The following is a 25,913-nucleotide window of genomic DNA, read 5'->3' as shown; positions in this document are numbered from 1 at the left end:
ATCGGAGTGCAGCTGGGAGGCAGAGACTTAGAAGCAAGCCTCGCACCCAGTGTCACACACGACGGGACCATGTTCCGGTTTATTTCCAGGGCTCTTGCTTTCTGGAGGAGAAGGGACTCGTCGGAGGGACAGAGGGCTCAGTATCTGAGGCTCTTGGAAGGTACTCAACTCATCCCCTCCCTCCCCAGGGGCCTGCACCTAGACTTGTGCCCCACTCCTGGTTCTGGGCCTCAAGAGCTCAGACGGGCACTGCATGCCCGTGGCGGCGCCACTTTGTGGGGAGGGCGTCCCCGCGTCCCTGAGCTCGCCTGGCACTCTCCTGTCCGAAGTGTCGGTGGTGTAGACAGAGAAGGCCCGTAGGGAGCTGTGCCTCACCGTTGCATTTCCCCAGATGCTTTTGGAACTTACATTGTGCATATGTTATGCAAATGTGTAACAGATTCCTTCCCACATTTCCAGTAGTAATGCATCTCCCTGATTTGAGGGTACATTTGATTTTGTTTCCCAAACGGGCATATGTTTTGAAGCCAAGTGGACAGTCGTATATCTCGTCGATAGGAGGGTAGGGGCTGCGTTGAACTTGCGCACCTTTGTATTCTAAAAACTTGCCCTAGATTTGGCACTGAGTGGATGACTCAAGGGACACTTTGAAGGCGTCATTTTGTTTGTGGGAATCTGTTAAAACCGAGGTTTGCTGGGGTGGTGGCATCCCTGCTCTGAATCGCATCGATTCTGACGTGTGTTGAGTACTTGTCTGCGCCAAGCACTCGGCTTAGGCCGTAAGGGCATTCGTGTCATTTCATCCTCAGAACCCTCCCAGGAGAGAAGCCGGGGTATTGTCAAGTCCGTTTTACAGCCGAGTCAGGGAGACACAATCAGGAACGAGAGGACACGGAGCTAGTCTCACCCAGACCCTGAGGCCTAGCAGCCATTTCCTGACCTCTGTGCTCCTGCCTCTGAGGACTTCCTTCCACGGGAGTCACTTCACAGTGTGCTCTGGATGGTCCTTTGGAAGAGACTCCTAGTCTGTCAGCATTGTTCTCTCAGTGGAGGCCTGGCCTTCCTGCTGCCAGAATCTCCCTGCAGCTTCTGTGCCGGCTGAGGCTGAACCCCTGCAGAGGTGGCTGAGTCTTAGCTGACTTCCCCACAGAAGGCTGCTGCTTAGCTTTTAGCGTAAATCTTTCATGGCCGGGTCCACTAATTATCCTCACTTTTACCAACTGAATGACACAGGACTTACAGGTTTCTCTTGCTATCGGAAAGTAGAGCGTTCCTATGAAACCTTGCATAAGCCGAAATGGCGGAAAGCAAAGAAGCAATTACTATTAATTTGTATGGGAAAAATTTTCGAGCGTTTCCAGACCCCAAAATAACCTACCAAAATAAATCAAGATAAAGCACAGATGCTCACAGATACAGTTCAAAGCTATGGCAGCTTGATGCTGAGATACTGAATATAGTTCCCCAGGAAGGAGTCTGGCGGCGTCACTCTTGCTGCTCGGGGTGTGCGCTGCCTCTGTAATGGCTCACTGAAAAACAAACGCTGAACGTTTTTTTCCATTTTTGCCTTTTTTCATAAAAGCTAAAATCCACTTCGGATTTCTTTCAGTTAGCGAAAGCAGGTACTCCTGTAGGTCTTTCGTAAAAGCGAAGTGGTGTAAATGGAACTTTCGAGTAACAGGGGAAACCCGTACAGTATTTTCATGTGCTTCAGTGGCAGTTGTCACCCTTGTTCCTTCCGCTTTCTTGTATTTTATTATTTCACCTGACAGATTTGACCTATTTTTTTCAAATTTTCAGGATTTTCTTGGCCTCTGATTCCATAATCTATTACGATCAAGATTTTCCCCAGCCATCCTGTCAGTTCCCCCAAGTCTTTGGGGAAGCACCTTACACCTAAGGCTTTGTCGTTCATAGTGTGGGCTCTGCAGGCTGACTCTCTAGGTTCAGATCCCAAATTATGGCTTACTAGCTGTGTTTGTTCAGAAAAAAATAAACCTGAGTGATTCAGATACACATTTGTGCTAGATTTAAATCCCAAGATCTCTTTATGTGCTTTTTGTGGTGAGATGTTTAAGAATCTCCAGATACTGCTGCTGATGCTGTTGTTGATAATGATGAAATTATATAACAATAATGGATGCTTAAAGACTGCCTAGATGCAGATACCATGACAACAACTAACATATAAGCTCTAACCTGTGGGAGACATTCACAGTTCTAAGCAGTTGATGTGTATGCATTAGTTAATATTTATAACAACCCTTTTTTCCCCAGCTTTATTGAGATATAATTGACATAAATCATTGTATAAGCTTAAGGTGTACAATGTGATTTGATATATGTATATATTGTGAAATGATTACACAGTAAAGCTAGTTAATACTTTAAGCTAGTTAATCACTTCACATAATTATCTTATTTTCTTTTTCTTTTTTTGTGAGGAAGATCAACCCTGAGCTAACATCCCCTGTAGCCAATCCTCCTCTTTTTTGCTGAGGAAGATTAGTCCTGGGCTAACTAACATCTATGCCCATCTTCCTCACTTTATATGGGGCGCCGCCACTGCATGGCTTGACAAGCCGTGCGTCGGTGCACGCCCAGGATCCAAACCTGCGGAACTCCCGGCTGCAGAAGCAGAGCGCACGCACTTAACTGCTGCGCCACCGGCCCGCCCCTAATTATCTTATTTTCTGTGGTGAGAACATTTAAGATCTACTCTGTTAGGCAGACATTGTTGTTGTCCTGGGTTTACAGATGAAAACAGGTTCAGAGAGGTTAAGAAATGTGCCCAGGGTCACACACATGGTAAGTGGAAGAGCTGAGATTCAAAACCAGGCGGTCTGGCCCCAGACTCAGTGCTCTTACCAATGGCACTGCACCGCCGGGGGCTTGGAGCCACCGTGCTCTACAGAGAAATGGTGGAACGGAATTTGAACCTAACATTCTGCCTCTAGACTCCTGCACACGTAACCACTAAGCTCTACTGTCTGTGTCATCTGTATCTCAAATCCAGCCCAATTTATTTCTAGAGTTAGATCATTGTCTACCATATCTTTCTCTGGTAGGGCCTATTTGTAATGTGTATTTGCTTTTGAGCTTAATTAATGAAACCCTTTGTTTACCCATCTCTTAGGTGACACCAGGTTAGAAACTGTGCAGGGAGTCGTGACAAAGTTCTGTAGTGATTACGGCTTGATTGATGAGTTGATCTACTTCAGCAGTGATGTTGTGACTGGCAATGTGCTTCTGAAGGTTGGACAAAAAGTTACTGCAGTTGTGGAAGAAGATAAAACATCTCACGGATTGAAAGCGATTAAAGTAAGATTACTATGAGTTTGGGGACTGTCTTTTTTTTTTTTTTACTATCTGACTATTTATTTATTTATTTATTTTAACAATTTATAAGTGGTGATGGGTTGTAATTAGTATTTGGGTGGTGAACATGATGTAATCTGTGCAGAAATAGAAGTATAATGATGTACACTTGAAATTTATACAATGTTATAAACCAATGTTACTGCAATAAACAAAAAATTTAAAAAAAGAAGCATTATAAAAGATAAAAAATAAATAAATAAATAAATAAACTTATAAATTGGCGACAGTCTTTAATCCTGGGGAGGCTTCAACCTTCCTTCTATTTATTCTGCCTCTCTGAAGTGATCTGGTATAGGAGATGCAGAGTGGAATTTAAAGTCCCATTTACCAGATTGTGTGGGACATTTGTTCTTATCTTTGTAGTGGTTTCTGTTTATAAAAGTATAAATTGTATATCTATTCTTCAGCATTTAAAAATATGGTTAACAATGATAATTATTAGAGTCTATACTATCCTGAAACTTGCTTTTTTTCACCCAAGTAAAGGACTTTTGCATTTGTTGAAATCTAATTGCTAGGTGAGCAGACATGCCTTTTAATCACTTTTTAAAAACAGCTTTATTGAGGGGCCAGCCCGGTGGCGCAAGCGGTTAAGTGAGCACGCTCTGCTGTGGAGTCCCGGGGCTCGCCGGTTTGGATCCCAGGCGTGCACCAATGCACTGCTTGTCAAGCCATGCTGTGGCGGCGTCCCATATAAAGTGGAGGAAGATGGGCACGGATGTTAGCCCAGGGCCAGTCTTCCTCAGCAAAAAAGGGGAGGATAGGCATCGGATGTTAGCTCAGGGCTGGTCTTCCTCACAAAAAACAAAACAAAACAAAACAGCTTTATTGAGGTACAAGTTACATACCATAAGATTCTCTGGTTTTAAGGATATAATTCAACAACATTTTTAGTAAATTTACAGAATCCTGCAACCATTACCTCAGTGCAGATATTTACCATTTTAATAGGTATAATCAAATTTTGCTTCAGCTTTATTGTACTAATTGACACTGTTAGCACTAGGCTGTGAAACTGCCTGTTTGTCAGTATTGACAAGGATGGAAATATCGTCAATCTTTGAAATCTTTGCCAATGTGAAAAGTGAAAAGCACTCATAATTTTATTTTGCATTTCTTTAAGTGTTGGTGAGAGTAGAGCAACTTTTCTTTTCTTAGAGCTCTTTATATATTAGGAGCATTAGAGCTATTTGTATGTTATGGAAATTAGAGCTTTGTTAGGAAATTTTTCATATAAACATTTTGCAAATATTTCCTCCAAGACTCAACTTTGTGGAGTTTAATTTTTATATATTATAAATGTGTCCGTCTTGTCCATGTGGGTTTTTGGTTCAATAAAAATCCTTACAAAGGCTTATTCCATTTCATAATTTACACATATATTCACTTAGGTTTTCTTCTGAAAGTTATTTATTTATTTACATCCAACTATTCAGTCTGACTGGAGTCAATTTGGATATAGTGATTGAGTGAAGGATCCAGATCTTATTTTGATAATGGCTACCCTGTAGTCCCTATACCTTTAATGGAATAATCCACTTTTTCCCTGTGGAGTTGAAATGCCACTTCTATCAATGTGCTACATTCTTATAGGCATTTGAAACTATGGGGATGTCCTATTGTGTTCATTTGATTGTATTATCTTGCATGGAGGTATGATCAAATGGTTTGAATTACTGAAGCATTATAACACATTTCAATGTTTGGGAGCCTGGTTTCCCTGTCAAAACTTTTGCTTAAGTTTTTGGAATTTTCCTGACTATTCCTGTATGTTGGTTTTCCTGTATCATTTTAAAAACATTGTGTTTAGTTCCCCCACGCCCAACCACAACACCACCTGTGGGATTTTTAAATTGGGATGACTAAGTTTATAGATTTAATTTAGGGAGCGCTAACATAATGATAATAGTATTTTCCTCCAAAAAGCACGTCTCTCTTCTTATATGCTTCTGAATTGTTTTATACTTTTCTTCGAATAGGTTCTATATATTTCCTACCAATTTTATTTCTCAAATTTTTAGTATTTTTGTTCCATTATCAGTATACATTTTAACTTAAATCATTTATTTAACTTTTAATAATAAACTTTTAATTTAAAGATAATTTAAATCATTATCAATAAATTTATATATTATATGTTCAAACAATTTTTGTCTTCTATTATATAATAAAATATTGATTTTTGTTATATAATTTGGTAGATGGCGAACTTACTGAACTCTGTGTGTCTTTCTTAAATGGTTGAGATGTACTTTATCATTATTATTACTATTATATATAACAACTGTCAACCAATTGCTTAATATAAACTTTCTCTACATTTGAAAAGTTTTAATTATATGTAAAATCATACATAAATAATTCAAACTCTAGAAAGATATAAAATGAAACAATAAATCGTCCTTCATGTCCTCCTGGGCAACTTTTATTCCTTAGACATTATGCTTTTTGTGGTTCCTACTTTTAGAAATAGAAGCCCTCTTCTCATGGGCACCTGGATAACATGCATAATATTCTTACACCTTTTCTTGACTTAGCAATATTAGCCAGTTTTTATTGACTTTGCATCATGAAAGATGTGGAATTTGGCTAAATTACATTATCCATTTTTCTCTCCCTTTTATCGGTATTGTATTAATTTATACAAACACGCATATGTGCACATTCTTTTTAGTTATTGTGTAGATTACTATTGTAACTTCAAAATCGGCAAAGACAGTTAATTTTTTGACATGTATAATACGAAATAGTATGATTTCAGGATCTTAGCATCTAGAAAATGCGGTATTTGTGCTTATTCAACACTGGTTGGCCCTTTCAAACAGAATCTCATCAATTTTTAAGACCTCTGTCAATTTTAAGGCATACCAATAGTTTAATAATGGAAATTTAGAGTATACATTAGTTATGGCTGTCCTCTTGGTTTCAGAAATGTTAAAATGTGAAAAAAAATGGGCATCTTGAAATACAAGAAAGACTAGTTATAGCCCTTATATGGTTTCCATTTTATTGGAATGCATGATATTAACAGACGCTTTGAAATATCTTAGTTATGTTAAAGAAGTGTCCTCTGTATTACATTTCTAGACTTTTTTGAAAATTAAGGATGATGAATTTTCCAATTGTTTTTCATCACTCAAGACATTCATCTAGTTTTTCTTTCTTTTGAGCTACTGATATGGATAAAAATGTGAATAACTTTCCTAATGTTGAGCCATTCTTATTTTATGTGAATGATCCTCATTTGGTCATGACGTATAATTCTTATAATGTCCTGCTTGATTTGCTTGCTTATTTTATTTAGATGTTTGCATTTCCATAAATGGAATTGATCTGCAGCTGTCTCTTTTATGCTGCTGTTATCTGTTTTTGAAGTCATTTTTTATATTCGACTTATAAAAAGAATTGGGACTTTTCCTTCATTTTTTCTATTTCTGCACAATTTAACATCAGAATTATATATTCCACGAAGATTATAAAGAAGTCATCTATCTAGCCACCTTAGGATTGGCATTCCATGTGGGATAGGGTTGGATAGCTTTTCGTTTCCTTCCAAAGCTAGTATTTTTTTGTTGTTTGTTTTAACAACAAAATCTATAAATCTACCTACACCTACATCTTCACTTATCCCCTCCTCCTCCTTCTGTCCTGCTGGAATGGAAAAGGTGTCCCTCCTTCTGAGGCCAACTCTCCATACCTGTATTTTGGATCCCATTCTCTTTGCTTTCTTGGAACCCTTTCTCACACTATTGAGTATCTCTTCTCTTCCTGTCTTTTTAGGTTTTCCCTCTTTTAAAGACCAATATCCATGAGCATTTAAACACGCTCCAATCTTAGCTCAGAAAATACAAGTCCTGGCCCTCCAGATTGCTTTTTCTTTTACCTTCCCCTCTTCCCTTTGCAGACAAGGCAACTTGACAGAATTCTCTGTCTCTATTGCCTTCTCTTCCTGTCATGTGTCAATCCGTTTAAATCTGACTTCCTCATCCACCTACCCACCATGAACCCAAAACTATCCCTACTCAGGTATACAGAAATCACTTGTCAGGGAATATGCAAGTTGAGCTCCAGGCTGTGCCTATTTTTATCCCAGTGCAGTTCCCTCCCCAGAAGAGCCCTCCATCTACTGCTCCTCAGTCCACTTGGATGGCTTGCTCTCTTATGTCGAATGTCTCAAGTCAAGCCTCTTGGTCACTAATGATGTGATTTTTAAAAATTTGATTTAGATTTTAGGCAGTCCAAAAGGGGATGTGTGTTTGAGGGACAGGAAGATGGTCCAAGATGCTGGAGCATGGTGAGGGACAGTGAGAGTAGTAGATGATGAGGGCAGAGAGGAAGAGATCACATAGGACTTTGTAGATTGGGGTAAGCAGTTTGGGCTTTACCTGAAGTGCAGTGGAAATCCATTAGAAGATTTAAAACAGAGAAAAGACAGATTTAATGCTTCATTAAAAGTAAACATTGGCTGCTGTGTGAAGAATGGATGGTAGTGATGAAGAGGGAAGCAGAGGGGTGAGGTAGAATGCTTTTGCAATATTGTAGGCGTAAAATGCTAGTGGCACGGACTAGAGTGGTAGGAATAGAGGTGGTGAGAAATGACCAGATCACAGATATATTTTGAAGGTATTGATAGGATTTGCTAATGGATTGGATGGGGGTATGAAAGAAAGTGTGGGAGTTAAAGGTTATGCCAGGAGTTTTGTGTTAAGCCTAGGAGGGCTGAATTGTCATTTTCTGAGATGGAAAAGATTGGGGAAGTGAAGTTTTTTTGTGGGAAGTTTAGGACATGTTAAATTTTGTACAAGCCAAGCTTGAGAAACCTATGGGACATCCATGTCTGTAACTTAGTCTACTCAGTTCAGGGACAGAAAACAGGAGGAAGATCTAACAAAGGAGGCTGAGCTGGAGCCTCTCCAGGAGAGGGTGGTCACACAAAAGCTAGGCAAAGCATTTCAAGAAGTAAGCTGTGATCGACTGGATCAAATGCTAAGAGGTTGAGTGGTGAGAGCATAGAAAATTCACCATTCAATTTGACAACCTGGAGGTTGCTGGTGAACTTAAGAGCAGTTTCAGAGGCATGTTGGAGATAAAAGCCTGATTGAAGAGGAATGAGGAGGGAATGGGAGATGAGGAAGTGAGTATAGATGATTCTTTAAATATCTTTTGTTGGGAGGGGGAGCAAAGAAATGAGACTGAAGGGGAAATAAAACCAAGGGAGGTTTATTTATCTTTTTTTTTGAGATAGGAGAGTCTAAAGTATGTTCGTATGTTGATTCATTAGAAAGAGAAAAATTGTTGAGGTAGGAGGAAGAGAAGCAATAACTGTAGGAGCTAAGTCTGTATGGAGGCAAGAGGGAATGGTACCACATGCCCAGTGGAAGAGTCAGCCTCAGATAAGGGCTTGGAAGTCCCTCCATTGTTATAGGAGGGAAGGCAGAGAAAGCCAGGAGGTTGATACAGGAGGTCCTGTCCAGTGGCCTTTATTTTCTCAGAGAAAATATCTGTGTTTACTAATTTTGCATCAATGAACATAAAATATTTGTGTAATTAAAAAAATAAAATAGCGATGTTATAGTTTTGAGGTATAGATAGTTTTGGATTGTGGGAAGGCATATTTACTAGGTATGACAGTGAGTTAGTGTGGAGTCAGGGAATAGAGAAGCCAGGGGGTCTTATGAATCATCCACTTGGATATTGACAAAAGTGGTGATGCATAAATAGTTGGAAGCCTGGTGCTTCACTCCTCAATGAAAGTGAATGAGGGGGAAATAACCATGAGATTAGCATTGGCAGCTGGAAAGACATGGATAGAGAAATGGGAATAGGCCATGAACTAGGCTATTGAAAAAAGAAACGTGAAAACAAATTTACAACTTCATGGATCAAATTTCCATTAGAAAATTTTGAACAAGAAATTCTACTCCTAGGAGTTAATCCTACCAAAACAAATCAGGCAAGTAGGCAGTGTGTTTGGATATAAGCCAAATGTTCAGCTGTATGGAATTGAGTCAACAAATTATGGTGCTTCCATTCAGTGGGATGCCATATTAGCCTTTAAAATAATGTTTCAACAAGTAAAGAGATTGAAATAGTAATCAAAAACCTCCCAAAAAGTAAAAGTCCAGGACCAGATGGCTTCTCTGGTGAATTTTACCAAACATTCAAAGAAGATTTAATACCCATCCTTCTCAAACTATTCCAAAAAATAGAGGAAGATGGAACACTTCCTAAATCATTCTACGAGGCCAACATCACGCTGATACCAAAGCCAGACAAAGACAATACAAAGAAAGAAAATTACAGGCCAATATCGCTGTTGAACATAGATGCAAAAATCCTCAACAAAATATTGGCAAACCGAATACAACAATACATTAAAAAGATCATACACCATGATCAAGTGGGATTTATACCAGGGATGCAGGGATGGTTCAACATCTGCAAATCAATCAACGTGATACATCACATCAACAAAACAAAGAATAAAATCTACATGGTCATCTCCATAGAGACAGAGAAGGCATTTGACAAGATACAACATCCATTTATGATAAAAACTCTCAACGAAATGGGAATAGAAGGAAAGTACCTTAACATAATAAAGGCTATTTATGACAGACCCACAGCCAACATCATACTCAACGGGGAAAGACTGAAAGCCATTCCTCTGAAAACAGGAACGAGGCAGGGCTGCCCACTCTCACCACTCCTGTTCAACATAGTACTGGAGGTTCTGGCCAGAGCAATTAGGCAAGAAAAAGGAATAAAAGGAATCCAAATAGGTAACGAAGAAGTGAAACTCTCACTATTTGCAGATGACATGGTTTTATATATAGAAAACCCTAAAGAATCTGTTGGAAAACTATTAGAAATAATCAACAGCTACAACAAAGTTGCAGGGTACAAACTCAATCTACAAAAATCAGTTGCATTTCTTTTTTTTTAAATTTTTTTTAAATTTTATTTATTTATTTATTTCCCCCAAAGCCCCAGTAGATAGTTGTATGTCATAGATGCACATCCTTCTAGTTGCTGTACGTGGGACGCGGCCTCAGCATGGCCGGAGAAGCGGTGTGTCGTTGCGCACCTGGGATGTGAACCCGGGCCGCCAGCAGCGGAGCGCGCGCACTTAACCACTAAGCCATGGGGCCGGCCCCTCAGTTGCATTTCTGTATGCTAATAATGAACTAACAGAAAGAGAGCTCAAAAAGATAATACCATTTACAATTGCATCAAAAAGAATAAAATACGGAGGAATAAGTCTTACCAAGGATGTGAATGACCTATACAATGAGAACTACAAGACATTATTGAAAGAAATCGATGATGACATAAGGAAATCGAAAGATATCCCATGCACGTGGATTGGAAGAATAAACATAGTTAAAATGTCTATATTACATAAAGCAATCTACAGAATCAATGCAATCCCACTCAGAATCCCAAGGATATTCTTCACAGAAATAGAAAAAAGAATACTAAAATTTATATGGGGCAACAAAAGACCCCGAATAGCTAAAGCAATCCTAAGAAAAAAGAACAAAGCAGGAGGCATCACAATCCCTGACTTCAAAATATACTACAAAGCAATAGTAATCAAAACAGCATGGTACTGGTACAAAAACAGACACACAGATCAATGGAACAGAATTGAAAGCCCAGAAATAAAACCATACATATACAGACAGCTAATTTTCGACAAAGGTGCTAAGAACCTACAATGGAGAAAGGAAAGTCTCTTCAATAAATGGTGTTGGGAAAACTGGACAGCCACATGCAAAAGAATGAAAGTGAACCATTTGCTATCGCCATTCACAAAAATTAACTCAAAATGGATCCAAGACCTGAAGGTGAGACCTGAAACTATAAAACTCATAGAAGAAAATATAGGCAACACACTATTTGACATTGGTTATAAAGGAATCTTTTTGGATGACATGCCTACCCAGACTAGGGAAACTAAGAAAAAATAAACAAGTGGGACTTTATCAGATTAAAGAGCTTCTATAAGACAAACAAAACCAGAATCAAGATGAACAGACAACCCACCAGCTGGGAGAGAATATTTGCAAAACATACATCTGACAAGGGGTTGATCTCCATAATATATAAAGAACTCACACAACTGAACAACAAAAAAACAAACAACCCGATCAAAAAATGGGCAGAGGAAATGAACAGACACTTCTCTGAAGAAGATATACAGATGGCCAATGGGCACATGAAAAGATGTTCAACATCACTCATCATCAGGGAAATGCAAATCAAAACAACAATAAGATATCACCTCACACCCATTAGAATGCCTATAATCACCAAGACAAAAAACAACAAATGTTGGAGAGGATGTGGAGAAACAGCTCTCATACACAGCTGGTGGGAATGCAAATTGGTGCAGCCTCTATGGAAAACGGTATGGAGATCCCTCAAAGAATTAAAAATAGAGATGCCCTATGATCCAGCCATCCCACTACTGGGAATCTATCCAACGAACCTGAAATCAACAATCCAAGGAGGCTTATGCACCCCTGTGTTCATTGCAGCATTATTCACCATAGCCAAGAAGTGGAAGCAACCTAAGTGTCCCTCGACTGGCGATTGGATTAAGAAAATGTGGTATATATATAAAATGGAATACTACTCAGCGGTAAAAAAAAAAAGACAAAATTGTCCCATTTGCAACAACATGGATGGGCCTTGAGGGTATTATGTTAAGTGAAGTAAGCCAGAAGGAGAAAGACAAATACTGTATGATCTCACTCATATGTGGAATATAAACCAACACATGGACAGAGAAAACTGTATTGTGGTTGCCAGGGGCAATGGGGGTGGGGGGTGGGCACAAGGGGTGAAGGGAGACATATATATGGTGATAGACAAGCAAAAATGTACAACCCAAAATTTCACAATGTTAAAAACTATTAAATCATCAATAAAAAAAAATAATGTTTCAACAATCTGTTGACATATTTGTGATCCTTTGGTGATACATTATAATATATATAATATTAAATTTTCCCTTAAAATAGTGCATAGATATGTATGCATAGTAAAAACGTCTGGAGCAGGGTAAGTACCAGAATGTGGTCAGTGCCTATAGGTAGTAGATTTATGGATTATGTGTAATTGTTTTTTGCTTTTTTCTTTTCTGTATCTTTTATATTTTTTGTATAATGGAACACGTATTATTTGTATAATTAGAAAAGCAAAATATAAAATAAAGGTCATTACACTTCCAATAATAAAAGTTTTAAATGCCTTAGTAGATAAACTAACCCCTAATTTGACTTGTCTTTTTTAAAACCCCCCACCCCCATTATTTTCCCAACTTTATCTCATGCTCTGTCCCCCTAGGTGCCCTGATCTGGAGTCTTATGGTTTTCTTTCTTGTTTCTTTAACTTGACATGTATTTTCTCTCCTCCTTGCTGTCTCCCTACCCCTGTCCTCAACCCTACCCCCATTTGCCAGGTAAAAATCATTTCTCTTCTTTCACAGACCAGGTCAAATCCCACTTTCCCCAAGAAATTGTCCTGTATTCTAGCAATCTGAAATTCTCTCCCTACTGGGAATGTCCAGAAGCCAGTTTTTGCGCTTGTTTTCACTATTTGTCACAACTTGCTTTGAATTAGTTATTTTTGTCTTTTACTCCCTTTTGATTGTGAATTTCTGGAGGGCAGGAACAGTATATCTTTTATCTTTGAATCTAATACTATCAGTGCATTCAACCTGGCTGATGCACAAATAATGTTTCTTTTTTTTAAATATTTATTTATTTATTTATTTATTTTTGTGAGGAAGATCAGCCCCGAGCTAACATCCATGCTAATCCTCCTCTTTTTGCTGAGGAAGACCGGCTCTGAGCTAACATCTATTGCCAATCCTCCTTTTTTTTTTTCCCCAAAGCCCCAGTAGATAGTTGTATGTCATAGTTGCACATCCTTCTAGTTGCTGTATGTGGGACGTGGCCTCAGCATGGCTGGAGAAGCAGTGCGTTGGTGCGCGCCCGGGATCCGAACCCTGGCCGCCAGTAGCGGAGTGCGTGCGCTTAACCGCTAAGCCACGGGGCCGGCCCCACAAATAATGTTTTTAAACATGTTTTAAAAATACATGACAGTACAACACAGAGAGTGAACCTTCATTTAAACTATGGACTTTAGTTAAGTATAATGTATGAATATTGGCTCATCAATTGAACAAATGTACCAACTGAACAAATCTATCAGTTAAACAAATGCAAGATGCTAGTAGTAGGGGAAACTGTGAGTGGAGGAGAGGAATATATGGGAAATTTCTGCTCAATTATCCTAAACTACTCTAACAAGTAAAGTAAAAAAGATATGAAGCTCAGGTATTATTTTATCATCATCTCATGTCTATGATATGTTTGTCAGGTGAAATATATTCACCACTGTTTATTATAGTTGTTTAAACCATTTCTTGAACCATAATGATTTAAGTGTATGTTTCTGATTTTTAAACTTTTGTTATGTTTGAAGTAACTGTTTCTTTATCTCACAGGTGGATGCTTTCCATGATCATTGCCGTGGTGATGGGCTGTCAGACTCCTATTCTAGAGTTTCATTTGGCTGTATTACTTCTCCAGTGGAAGGTGCTAACTACATTGATCATACAAGTTACTTCTCTCTAGATGTTGTTTGTAAAGGTACAATTTACATTTTTTAAAATTTAAAATTAGGTTTTATGTATGTTTTAACTTCATAGATTGAATTTGGAGGTGGTTACCGGGATCATTTCCAGGGTCAGATTTGGATCCTGCTTATTTGGTGAGAGGATTTTAGTACTAGAACTACTTCTCCAGAGTCTTTGACTCCAGTCGGAGGCTCTTTAATACTTAAGGTGGATCTTTGGAGTTTAAAATAACGCATAGCAAGGGACAGATACATAATGTTTTTAAAAACTCATGCTATCATTTGTGGCATTTTCATTTATTGGTGCAGTTACTAGTATTTGTGTAATTTTTCCATTCATATAGGCATTGAATCTAACTGAAAAATATTACAAGTGTACAGGGATACTATTTTTTTTTTTTTGTGAGGAAGATCAGCCCTGAGCTAACATCGTGCTAATCCTCCTCTTTTTGCTGAGGAAGACCGGCTCTGAGCTAACATCTATTGCCAGTCCTCCTCCTTTTTTTTCCCCTAAAGCCCCAGTAGATAGTTGTATGTCATAGTTGCACATCCTTCTAGTTGCTGTATGTGGGCGCGGCCTCAGCATGGCTGGAGAAGCGGTGCATCGGTGCGCGCTGGGATCCGAACCCAGCCGCCAATAGTGGAGCGCGCGCACTTAACCGCTAAGCCACGGGGCCGGCCCAGGGATACTATTTTTTAAAATACTTCCATGCTTTAAAATAAGGTTTAGAGATAGCCTTGTACCTTTCTGTTGGTTCATAAACTGGCCCCCGTACCCCAAGGGCAAGGAGAGACCGAAGAAAGAGGCAGACCACTCCAGATTGGTAGGCAGCGGTTTCAATAAGCGAGGGAACTTACATACTAGGCTTGTCTTGGGAGGCTGCAAGACGAGTAGATCTTCACGCTCACCCACCAGAATCTGAAAAGTTTATATACAGTCCAGACGGTTTCAACAATACCTTACTCTCTCAAGGCTGCATCCTTGAAACAGCTCTGGCTATGGGAAGGGTGGGTGGAACGTACATTCCAAGGACAGGGGAGGGAGTGAGGACCCTTCAACTGCCCAGGTCCAGCTCTTGGGTCAACCAGTGGTCATATCCTCTTGATGACCTCCTCCAACACTTTTTTTTCCTTTAAAAAGCTTTATTTTGATAAGAGAGGAATTAATGAAAAGCTCATTAAAGAGGTGCTCATGTCTGAATTGCTACATTAACTTCGTTCAAAACCACAAGTCAGCAGAGTGCTGAGACAATCGCAGTAAATCAGGTATTTCCAACTCAAGTCTCTAACTTGCTTTGTAGCCTTGCAGGGAGATTAGAGTTACAGGCAGTATAGTAGTAGAAAGGTAAACCTCTTGTCCCACTCCTATCCCATGAGAATTTTTATCTCTGCCGGAGAAGTTCACCTGCAGAGCTAATTTAAGCCCATTCAACAATTAGTGACAATTGTGCATCAGTCTAAGGGTTGTGTCAATGTCCCACTGGATCGAGGCCCACTTCCACTACCATGTCCAGTCTGGTTTTATGTTAAATAAACATCTTTTAAAAATTACTGTTAACAGCTTTCACTGCTCATAAACTTAAGATTACTCTGTTAACATTTTATGACCCAGAGAGGTAGGTTATCATAGGCAGAATACATGAAAGACAATGAACTGTAGCTTAGGGTTTTTTTTGCCAACAAACTTAAAGTATAATATAAACAGCAGAGATCATCATGATAGGCACTTTTGAAATTATAATGAATTGCAGGAATGATAATCACACTAGGCTTGGAATACAGAACTTGGCCGACGTGGGACTGATAAACAACGCCTCCAACACTTTTCAAGTGTGTGTGTGTGTGTGTATCCATTGTTGAATTCTATTTGTAATTATCAGGTGTAACATTTTGTTGTCTTATGCCTAAAGCAATAATTAGTTAATTTGTTTATGGTATTTGAGTTTAATTCAGCTCAAGATACAGTGATAAATATTGGCAAGACCAAGGTAAATAAGACTTTATTAAACTCTGCCTGCAAAGAGCTCATAGTCTAATTGAGAGAGACAGACGTGAATACATTAAAAGAACGTGATAAATACAACATTACTGAGCAGAGGAGAGAGAATGATTGACTGTTATGGGGAGAATTGAGGAAAATTTCCTGGGTGAGGTGCTCTCTGAACTGGACTCCATACTCCTGCAACCCTTTGCCAGGCTGGATTTTAAAAGATGAGCAGAAGTAAAAACTTCGTACCTGTTTAAGCCTAATCAGCTGCCATTTACCTTGGATACAAAAGGGGATGTTAGTTCAGCCACCAGGCAGCTTTCCATTTGACTTGTTTTGGATGTAAAAGCCAGGACTTGACTTTAGTTGTTAATTCTGGAAGTCCCCAAAGATGATTGTCTTGTGGCAGCTATGATTTTAAGACCTGTTTAGTCAGAAATACCCAATTTTAGGAGAAAAGGCCCCTGTGATTGCTTAGCTCCAAAGGCAATTTCTTGGTCCCTGTAACCATGCCAACAGGAAGTCACCATCAATGGTAGCGCTCGCTAGGAGAATTCTTTTCAAGATGGAAACACTTGAACATGTCTGTAATGCCAAAGGGATTGATTGAAGGTGCAGAAGAGATCAGGAAGGACTGATGGAACAAGGTGGAGGGATTTACTGCTACAAAATAAACTTAGTGAATCAGAGTAATAGACCTCTCTAGGATGAAAGAGAAAGTAGATTAAAAAGAAGATCTGGAGCCAGCCCTGATGGCCTAGTGGTTAAAGTTTGGTGCGCCCTGATTCAGCAGCCCAGGTTTGTTTCCCGGGTGTGGAAACACACCAGTCATCTATCAATAGCCATGCTCTGGCGGCAGCTCACATAGAAGAACTAGAAAGACTTACAACTAGAATATACAGTTCTGTACTGGGGCACTTAATAAAAGAAGATCTGAGCACCTAATCAGTCATACTTAGAATTGGCATAATAGCTGCTGCTAATCTGATTATGAAACCCAATGAAAATGTCACACGCACACACACAAAATTCCAATTTAAAACATAAGGGGAACCTGAAAGAAGGAAAACTTGTGTTAAATTTTTTGACCCACATAAAGGAGAGTCAGTATATGTTCTTTTCTTGTTGATGATCATTCAAGGGATATTTGAGTGCCTCACTCTGTTCCAGGTACTATTTTCATATTTGCATTCTAATAAGGTAAACCTCAGACAATCAGCAAGTAAGCCAAAAAACAAACAAACAAACAAACAAAAAGAGAGTAACAGATTGTTTTTCTCTCTCCAGGATTTGAACAAGATACTGTGATAGCAAAACTGGGAGTAGGGTGGGTTGGAGTTTACTGTAGATAGCAGATTAGGGAAGGCCTCTCTGAGGAGGTGACACTTGAGCTGAGACCTGGAGGATAAGAAGGAGCCAGCTGGGGAAAATATTCCAATAGGGAAGAGTCATTATAAAAGTCCTGAAGTGGAAAAACTTTGGCGTCTCCTAGGAACTGAAGGGAGGACAAGATAGCTGGAATGTGGTGAGTATGTGTGGTATGACTTGAATGAGGGATGGTATGAAACAAGATTATAAATGCCAGTAAGATCCAGATGGTGTAGAATCTAGTACTGTGTTAAGTACATAATTTATACTATCAGATTTAATCCTATCAGGAACCTTCTGAGGTAACCTTGGTGTGGTCAGTTCCAATAGGCTGGTATAAGTGAAAAAAACAATTGTAAGTAGGTTGAGGAATGAGTGGGAGGCGAATGTATGCAAACCGAGTGTGACAAGAGTGCGTGAGAGGGACGATTGAGTGTGTGTTCTTCTCTGCACAACATGAATGTGTTTATATGTCAGCGGGAGGTCGTCTAATTGGTGCTTTAGGGCCCAAGATCCCATCTGCCTTTACCTGTCTTACAGGATGGTAGTGATCAGCTCTGTTTTACAGACAGGATTTGAGGGTTTAGGTCCATGAGTGCTACTCATGGGAAATGGTTAACATCAGTAATGAGTCTCAGATTGGTTTTTTTATGTGAGTAAGCAATAAATCTTAACCATTTAGGTGAAGGATGCTAAAATGGAATTGGGCATTCAACCTAAGGGTGGAGATGAGGTGGTCTACCAAGTGCACAAGCTGCTATTTCTTTCCCCTTTATTTTTCAGGTTATGCACTAATGCAGTCCTATAACATCCTACATGTCCTTACGTAACCAGTGAGACCTGGATTAGAAGCCTAGGGTCACAAATAAGGTTATTTCTTAATTTTTCAGAATATACTGGCTTGAGTACCCACTTAAAAGATTAAAAAGAAGTTCCATGTAGCCTTCTTATCTTTTTTTGAACTTTCCCTTACGCCTTGAATTGCCCAGTAGTCCAGCGTCTTACTCAGTCCAGAGGTAGCTTCCCTGTTTCAATATGCCTCTGTAGTGACCAAACAAGTCACTAAAGGACCCTGTTCTTTATCTGCTGACATTTTTATGATTGTATTTAGCCAATGGGAGGCACAAGCAGGAGACTGGAGTAGGCAGGGAGATGTTGGCCTATTTATTCCCCTAGCTACCTCATTGCCAGGCTGCACATTGGCAATGACTTTATACTTCTACCAAAGGCCATGGGCTTCTGTAGGGCAACCCGCTCCTACAGCAATAGCTGTGCGGGGTAACCATACCCTCAAGTGTCCAATCTGAGTCATTTTTGAGACTAAATGGGTGTGTTACAATTGGTTAAAATTAAATTGGCCTTTGAAGTATTTATATATGACTAACAGATTGGGTTTATGTTTCTATCTTTAAAATAGTATTATTCATAAATTTTTCAAACATAAAATTATTTCTAAAAAAAGAACGTGTCTGTGTACATTTAATGGAAACTGTGAATGTTTCATCAAATTGCAGTCTAGTGGCAAATTTGTAGGTTTTCTTAATTTCCTTCCATTCTGTTTTAGAATATAAATGTCTCCAGTACAAAATAAGAGCTATATTCAAAGATTCTTGCCACATGCTAAAATCTTCCCAAGTACGATCATCTGACTTCAAATTTGTACACCATTTGAGCTCTGATGGCTCAACATGTTCACTTCCTCCATTTTTTAGGGAAAAATTTCAACGTCTCTCTCTTTGCAATCTTCATATCAATAATTGTGATTCTTCAAAACCTGAAATTTTGTACTGTTTGTTGAATTTTTTGATTAAAGATTTCCAATTGATCTTAAACAGACCGTAACCAAAATTGGAAGGACTCATTTCCAAAGAAGAATTGATACTATGGTAAGATGTTGGGCTGATTTACATAGTAGTCCTTCAAAGGCTCAAGCGTGCCTGAAATCTGACTGATCAGTGCAGCAAAAAGAGAAAATTAGTGAGAAAAAAAGAGAAAGCTAGCCATGCTGAGTCATTATCCTTTTGTATTCAGTATTAACTTTGTCCCAGAAGTTTTGTAGTTCAGTTATTTTGAATATATAAATACACAACATACACACACACACACGTGCACACACATACATATTTTCTAAATTTTGATTACTATGGCTTCGGTTTCAACTGGTTGAATATCATAGTATGTATGAATTATGAGCAGTTATGAATTATGCTTGCACCACAGCCAATTACATTTCTGCTCCATCAGTTTTTTTTTAATTTCTAAGAATCTTATGTTTACTATGATGCTTTTTTTCAAATTTGTATTTGTATTTGCACTGCAAACACAAATAATTTTATCCCCAGTGTAGGACTTTTAAACTGAATTTATAATAGCATGTATACTAATATTAGATATTTCACCCTTGCCAGAAAGAACTTTCATAACTTTGGTCAATGCTTTTCAGCCAAAGACCAAGTTAGGGTTATTCCTTGTTTCAGAGAGGGAGAACACACACCATGGTGGAATCATGGCATGTCTCAGTAAGAGGGTATTAGAAAGAACACATTATAGGATTTGAGATTTAGTTGGGTGATTTGGGGGAGGGTCTGAGGAAGCAGGGGTTAGTCCTAGACTGGATGCTGTCAGAAAGCAGGGGTGATTCTATGATTGGGTATTTTGTGGATGGCACAGTGGCCTTGTTTTTTTCTGTACTTAGACAAAATAAAGAAGTTGCCTTGTTTTGTTTCATTTTGTTGTGGTCTCAGGGTGACTTTATCTGAGGTTGTATCTTATGGGATTGTTTATGTCCAACAGGAAAACAAAATGGCCTGGCTGTGAGTATCAGACCAGCTAGTTATAATATTGAGGTCTAGCTGTGAACAGTTTTGGACATTAGGGGCTGGTGTTTTCCTTTCTCACTTTGATTCCATGATTTGGATGGAAGGAATCAAACCATTATTGGAATTCACTTAACTCTTTTTCTTGTTTAAAGCATCCGGAATCATTTAACTGTTTGTGAAGTTCTTATGGAGCTAACATAGGAACAGCTGTTGTTTCACTTTTCTAATGTACCTGAGAAAAATTGGAATAAAACTGTTGAAATTATGTTAGAGCAGTTATTTGATAAAAGAAAAGTCATGCATCATAGAATTATATGTAAATGTACTGTTTGTAGCTTCCCCTTGTTAACTTGTGGTCTTTGGGCACTGTTTATTAAAATATCTACTGAGTTATAAAGTAAATGCTTCAGTAAATTTGGGCCCTCTGGTTTTCTTGTGGTTAGTGAGATCACTATGACCCCCATGGTGGAGAGTGAATGTTGACAGACTAAGTGTTGTTTTAGTCTACTCGGGCTGCCATAATGAAATACCATAGAATGGGTAGCTTAAACAACAGAAATTTATTTTCTCACTATTCTGAAGGCTAAGATGTCCAAGATAGAGGTTTCAGCCAATTTGGTTTCTGATGAGAGCTCTCTTCCTGGCTTGTAGATAGCTGCCTTCTCACCAAGTCCCCACATGACCTTTCCTTGGTGTGTACACAGGGGAGAGAGAGAACACAAGCTCTCAGTGTCTCTTCTTATAAGGACACTAATCCTATTGGGTTAGGGCCCCATCCTTATGACCTCGTTTAATCTTAATTACTTCCTTAGAGGCTCCATCTCCAAATACAGCCACACTGGAGGTCAGAGCTCCAACATATGAATTTTGAGGGGACACAAACATTCAGTCCATAACACAGATGAATTGCACAAGTCATGTGTTCATCAACTTTCTTGGAAAATCAATTCATTACTCATTTTCCCTAAGCACGCATTTGTTTTTTAGCTCATTGCTGCCAAAAGGGTTTATTGAAAACTAAAAAAGAGTTATCAATTTATTAAACAAATAAGTAGTTATAGATTTATACAATAGCAAGAGCATTAGGACTAATCTCTACACTTTATGACAGGACATCTGAACTGATTTTTCCCACAGATGTTTCATGTAAACCTAACCGAGTGTATCTCACGTTTCCTGGTGATCCTGCCAACCTGATGGCCTGGTGGAATCTTGGCATTTTTGGTGTGGCATGGGCCACAGCATAACCAACTCTTCTACCTAGTGGTTGGCTGTGCCAGCAGCATCTGTTACCTCTCCTATCACCACCTGAGACTGGTTGGAGTTAACTATCCCCAGCCACTCATGTCCAAGGACACTTTCCATGTGGTCCTTGGAAGGGGAGAGTTATCATGTGTCTGGAAAGAGTTTGGAAAAGAGAGGCAGAGTATTGCTTATTATCAGATTTTACCATGTTAGTGAGAACTCTGTTAACTGCAACTGGAATTATGAAGTCAAAGCTTACCATCCTTGCTTAAGGTTTTGTCTTTTTATTAACGAAGAGTTTAAACATACAGCAAATCTGAAAGAATTTTACAGTGAACAGCCATACTACCACCTGGAGTCTACCATTAACGTTTTGTTATATTTGTTTTATCACATATCTATCCCCATGTATTCATCATCCCACACATTCATCAGTGTATTTCATATTTTTTGACATATTTGAAAGTAAAATGCAAACATTTATATAGCATCTCCTGGGTACTTCAACATGTATATCAATAACTCAAGTTCAATATTTGTTTATAGTTTTTTTCTGAGTTTCTTTGGTTTTAACAAACACATGTACCTAAACATTACCCTCATGCCTTTCCCAAGTCAATGCCTGTCCCCACCCCCCGGGCAAACACTTTTCTGTTTTTTTTTCTCACCATAGATTTAATTTGCCTTTCTAGAATTTTATATAATAGAATCAGACATACATCCTCTTTTTTTACTCAGGAGAATATTTTTAGATTCATCTCTTGTTGCATGTGTCTGTAGTTCATTCCATTATGTTGAATATATCACAGTTTTTCCATTTTCCTATTGAACGTCATGTTGGCTGTTATCAGCTTTTGGCTATTATGAATAAAACTGCTAAAAAACATTTTTGTACAAGTGTTTTTGTGAACCTATGATTTTGTTTGTCATGACTAAATGCTTGGGACTAGGACTGAAACCGCTGAGTCATAGTTTAAGGAAAAAAAATCTAGGGAGCCATGGGTTGAAATTTTAGATAGAGTATTCAGGGAAGGTTTTACTTAAAAAGTAAAGTTTCAATAAAGACCTGAAAGGGGAGAGTGAGGAGGTGAGCCACACAGGGAGTTACGGGTCATTGTAAGGATTTGGCTTTTTGTGGGGAGTTTATTATGTTTTAAGATGTTCACCCTGCTATCATGTTGAGAACAGACTATATGCAACAAGGATGGAACTGGGAAGATAAGTTAGAAATCTGTTGTAATAGTCCTGGTGAGTAGTAGTGGAGACTTGGCTAAGGTTAGTAGAAGTGAAGGCTGTAAGGATTGATTTATTTCTAGAAATATTTTGAAGGTAGAAGTGAAAGTATCGGCTGATGGATTGGACATTTGGTGTGAAGGAAAGAGGAGTCAAGGATTACTCCTAAGTTTTTGTTTGGGCAATTGTAAGTGTAGAGTTTCCATTTTTGAGATGTGGAAAGCCCGAGGAGCAAAATTGGGTACATGAGAAGAATAGCAAGAGCTCAGCTTTAGACATAATAATTTGAATAAGCACTTGGATATGGAAATCTTAAGTTGATTAGAGCTGCAGCTATGTACATTTTGGAGTTATCAGCCTATGGATATTATATAAAGCCACACAAAAGAAATGTGTATAGAAAAGAGAGAGAAAGAGAGCGGAGTAAGAAAAAGACCATGAAGGAACTAGGAAATGCTGAGTCATTGGGTACAGAAATGTTTAACATTAGTAGATATTACCAGCTTTCTGAAGTGGTTGTACCAATTTTCACTTCCAGTAGCAGTATTTGAGAATTCCATTTGCTTCAAATCCTCATTGGTACCTTTGTATCCTGTGACTTGCTTTTAACTTATTGTGAAAATCTGTAAATATTTGTTTATAACTTTAAAATATAAGATATATAGAGTTCATAATCTATCCAAAACACCTGAGAAAATTGGTTCTTTCTGTAGCAATATGTCCTACTGCTACTGCTGCCACTAATAGTTTTACTGGACCAAACGTGGGCACCTTCTTGGTGAGTTAAACCAAACTGCACCGGAAATACTTGTCTCACAAAGCAGAAATTTTATTTGCAGCATGTGGCAAAGAAAATGGAGACTATAGGGAATAATTTCACAAAGCTATGGCTCCTCGAGCACGGGGAGGTGGGTACCTTTATTTGGGGTAGGAAATGAATATTCAAAGGGGAAGTTTCATCATCACAGTAGAAGTGGGCATAAGCTTGTACATGCGTAGTTTGAAATCATGATTTTACATACATCACATGACCTAAAAATGGCTTCTTTGCCCCTCCCAGGGGAGGAGAATTTACAATGTTAATGAGGGCAGGTTACGTTAGTACAACTTTCTGCCTATCTGTGCAGGTGTCAGTCTTATGATTGCGGTCTTGGCCAGTCTGGTCCAGTTCAGAGTGGCTGGGTCCAGGGCAGTTGATACTCAGAGCTTCTTCCTGGAACATAGCTGAAACTGCATAAGCTCAAGACTCCAAAGTTGTTAGAGAAAGGAACATCTTCAAGAAGACAAGAGAATTAGGTCAAACACAAAAGGTTAGAGTTTAAGTAAGACAAGAGAAGCAGGTTAGAGCCCATGGCTGGTGACAATAGCAATCAACATTTATTTGGTACTGATTATGTGCCAGGCACTATTCTGTGAGTTCTGTGTATATTGATTAATTGTCCCTTCAACTCTCTGTGGTAAGTACTACTATTATGCTTCTCATTTCATAGATGAAGAAAGCGAGGCACAGAGAGGTTAAGTGACTTGACCTAGGTTGTGAATTGAGTAAGTGGAAGCATCAAGGTTTGAACCCAGGCAGCCAGATTCATACTTGTGCTTTTACTTACATACTTTCTTGCCTCTCCAGAAGGAGTTGTGAATGTGAATAATGGTTTAATAAATCCAGTGTACTCTCAAAAAGATTGCCCAGTGATGCACAGTTGATGCTTTTCCCCAATTGACTTTGTTAAATCAGTAGAGAGAATCAATGCCTCAAGGATTATAAACTTCCTTTCTGATGGGAAGACTTACAGATTACCTGTTTTAAAATGTTCAGAATGTACCTTTGATGTAATAGAAACTATTTTAAGATATTACAACGTCAGAGTAACCTGTGAAATTTAATATTACCAAAAATAAGAGATAATTCCAACTCAATTTCTCTCCATGGCTGTTTTAGATTTTGAGCCTTATCAGGGTGACCGAGTAGAAGTTGAGTTTTCCATCCAGCCAGACACACAGAGCAGAAAGGCCGTCTCAGTGAAGCCTCTGCGACATAAGCATGTGCATGAGGTAGTTTTGCATGTTACTCTTGTTATTCGTTTCTGCTTATCCTTCCTGTAGTGATACATTTTGCTGCTCAGGATTCTACTGAGTGTGTTAGGAAACCTAAAAGAAAATATATTCTTTGCCAAAGAGGAGTCTATTTTCTTTTTGAAAAAGCTGTGCTTCTGAAAGGAAATAATTAGAGAATAATATAGAGCACACGTATAATTAAGATCTAAATTATGGAGTTTATTTAGAAGTATTAAAATTTTCTGAGAGCAGTAAGAACAGAAAAGAAATTGTGTTCAGGGAATTGTTGGGAAAAATGAATGGAGTGGGTGGCGAGATGAGAGCTTACAGTAAATGCTGGGTGTGATTGGGCAGTGGAGACTGACAGTGAGTGGGAAATTCAGTTTGCACAAAGAGACAGCTGTGGCTTGGAATGTGATAGAGGAAGTGGGGAAAAATGATGTTCTATTTGCCACCACATTCCTTTCTCACTCAACCCCTTTCACCCTTTCAACTGTAACTATAGAGGTTAGTGGACACTGTGTGTTCTATTCAGAGCAGAGTTTCCAATCCTAGACTTGGGCCCCAACAGCAGAGATTCTGACTTAATTGGTGTGAGGTGGGGTCTGGGCACGGGTAGTTTTACACAGCGCTCCTGGTGTTTCAAATACGCCAGCCGGGTTGGGAATCGAAGGTTTGGAGTGACCTACAGTTTAGAGCCAGAGTGAGGAAGGGCAGGCTCAGCTAGAGTGTACGGTGCTTTTACATCAACGTTCCCATTATTTGTAATTACAGGTCTGCATTACTAGCCTACACGGAAGAAATGGGGTGATAGATGAGAGTATCTTTTTCACCTTGGATTCTCTGAAACTTCCTGATGGATACGTACCTCGAATAGCTGACGTCGTTAATGCAGTCGCAGTCGAGAGCATTCAGTCCTGCTATATTTGGAGAGCAATTTCTATGACTCTAGTGAAAAGGTGGTAACAAGAAAACAATGTTTTTATTCCCTGTTCAGCTTTTCTTCTCTTGGCAGTGAAGGACCTGGTTTAAATGTGTTTTGAAAAGAAAAAGTAGGTTAGTAAACCTCAACAATTAATTAAGATACACCTTTCAAATCCTGTGTGGGTTGGCTAAATAGAGTTATCTTCTGGAGAGTGTTCAGCATTTTTCATTATTGATTAAAGACATTTTCA

At 38.8% G+C, this 25,913-nt stretch overlaps 1 protein-coding gene across 1 annotated transcript; it reads left to right on the top strand.

Moving 5' to 3' along the window:
- On the top strand, nucleotides 1-25,913 carry CT55 (cancer/testis antigen 55). The gene is made up of 5 exons (XM_004443788.3): nucleotides 1-160; nucleotides 3,137-3,321; nucleotides 13,901-14,045; nucleotides 24,623-24,735; nucleotides 25,513-25,913. The coding sequence occupies exons 1-5, from the start codon at nucleotides 70-72 to the stop codon at nucleotides 25,702-25,704; spliced, it is 726 nt and encodes a 241-aa protein (XP_004443845.1). The 5' UTR covers nucleotides 1-69; the 3' UTR covers nucleotides 25,705-25,913.

The sequence above is a fragment of the Ceratotherium simum genome, chromosome X (genome assembly GCF_057802395.1).
Source record: "Ceratotherium simum simum isolate JZ-2026a chromosome X, ASM5780239v1, whole genome shotgun sequence".
Taxonomy (NCBI): Eukaryota; Metazoa; Chordata; class Mammalia; order Perissodactyla; family Rhinocerotidae; genus Ceratotherium; species Ceratotherium simum.
Note: the sequence above shows the minus strand (reverse complement) of the source record. Positions and strands in the feature narration are given on the sequence as shown.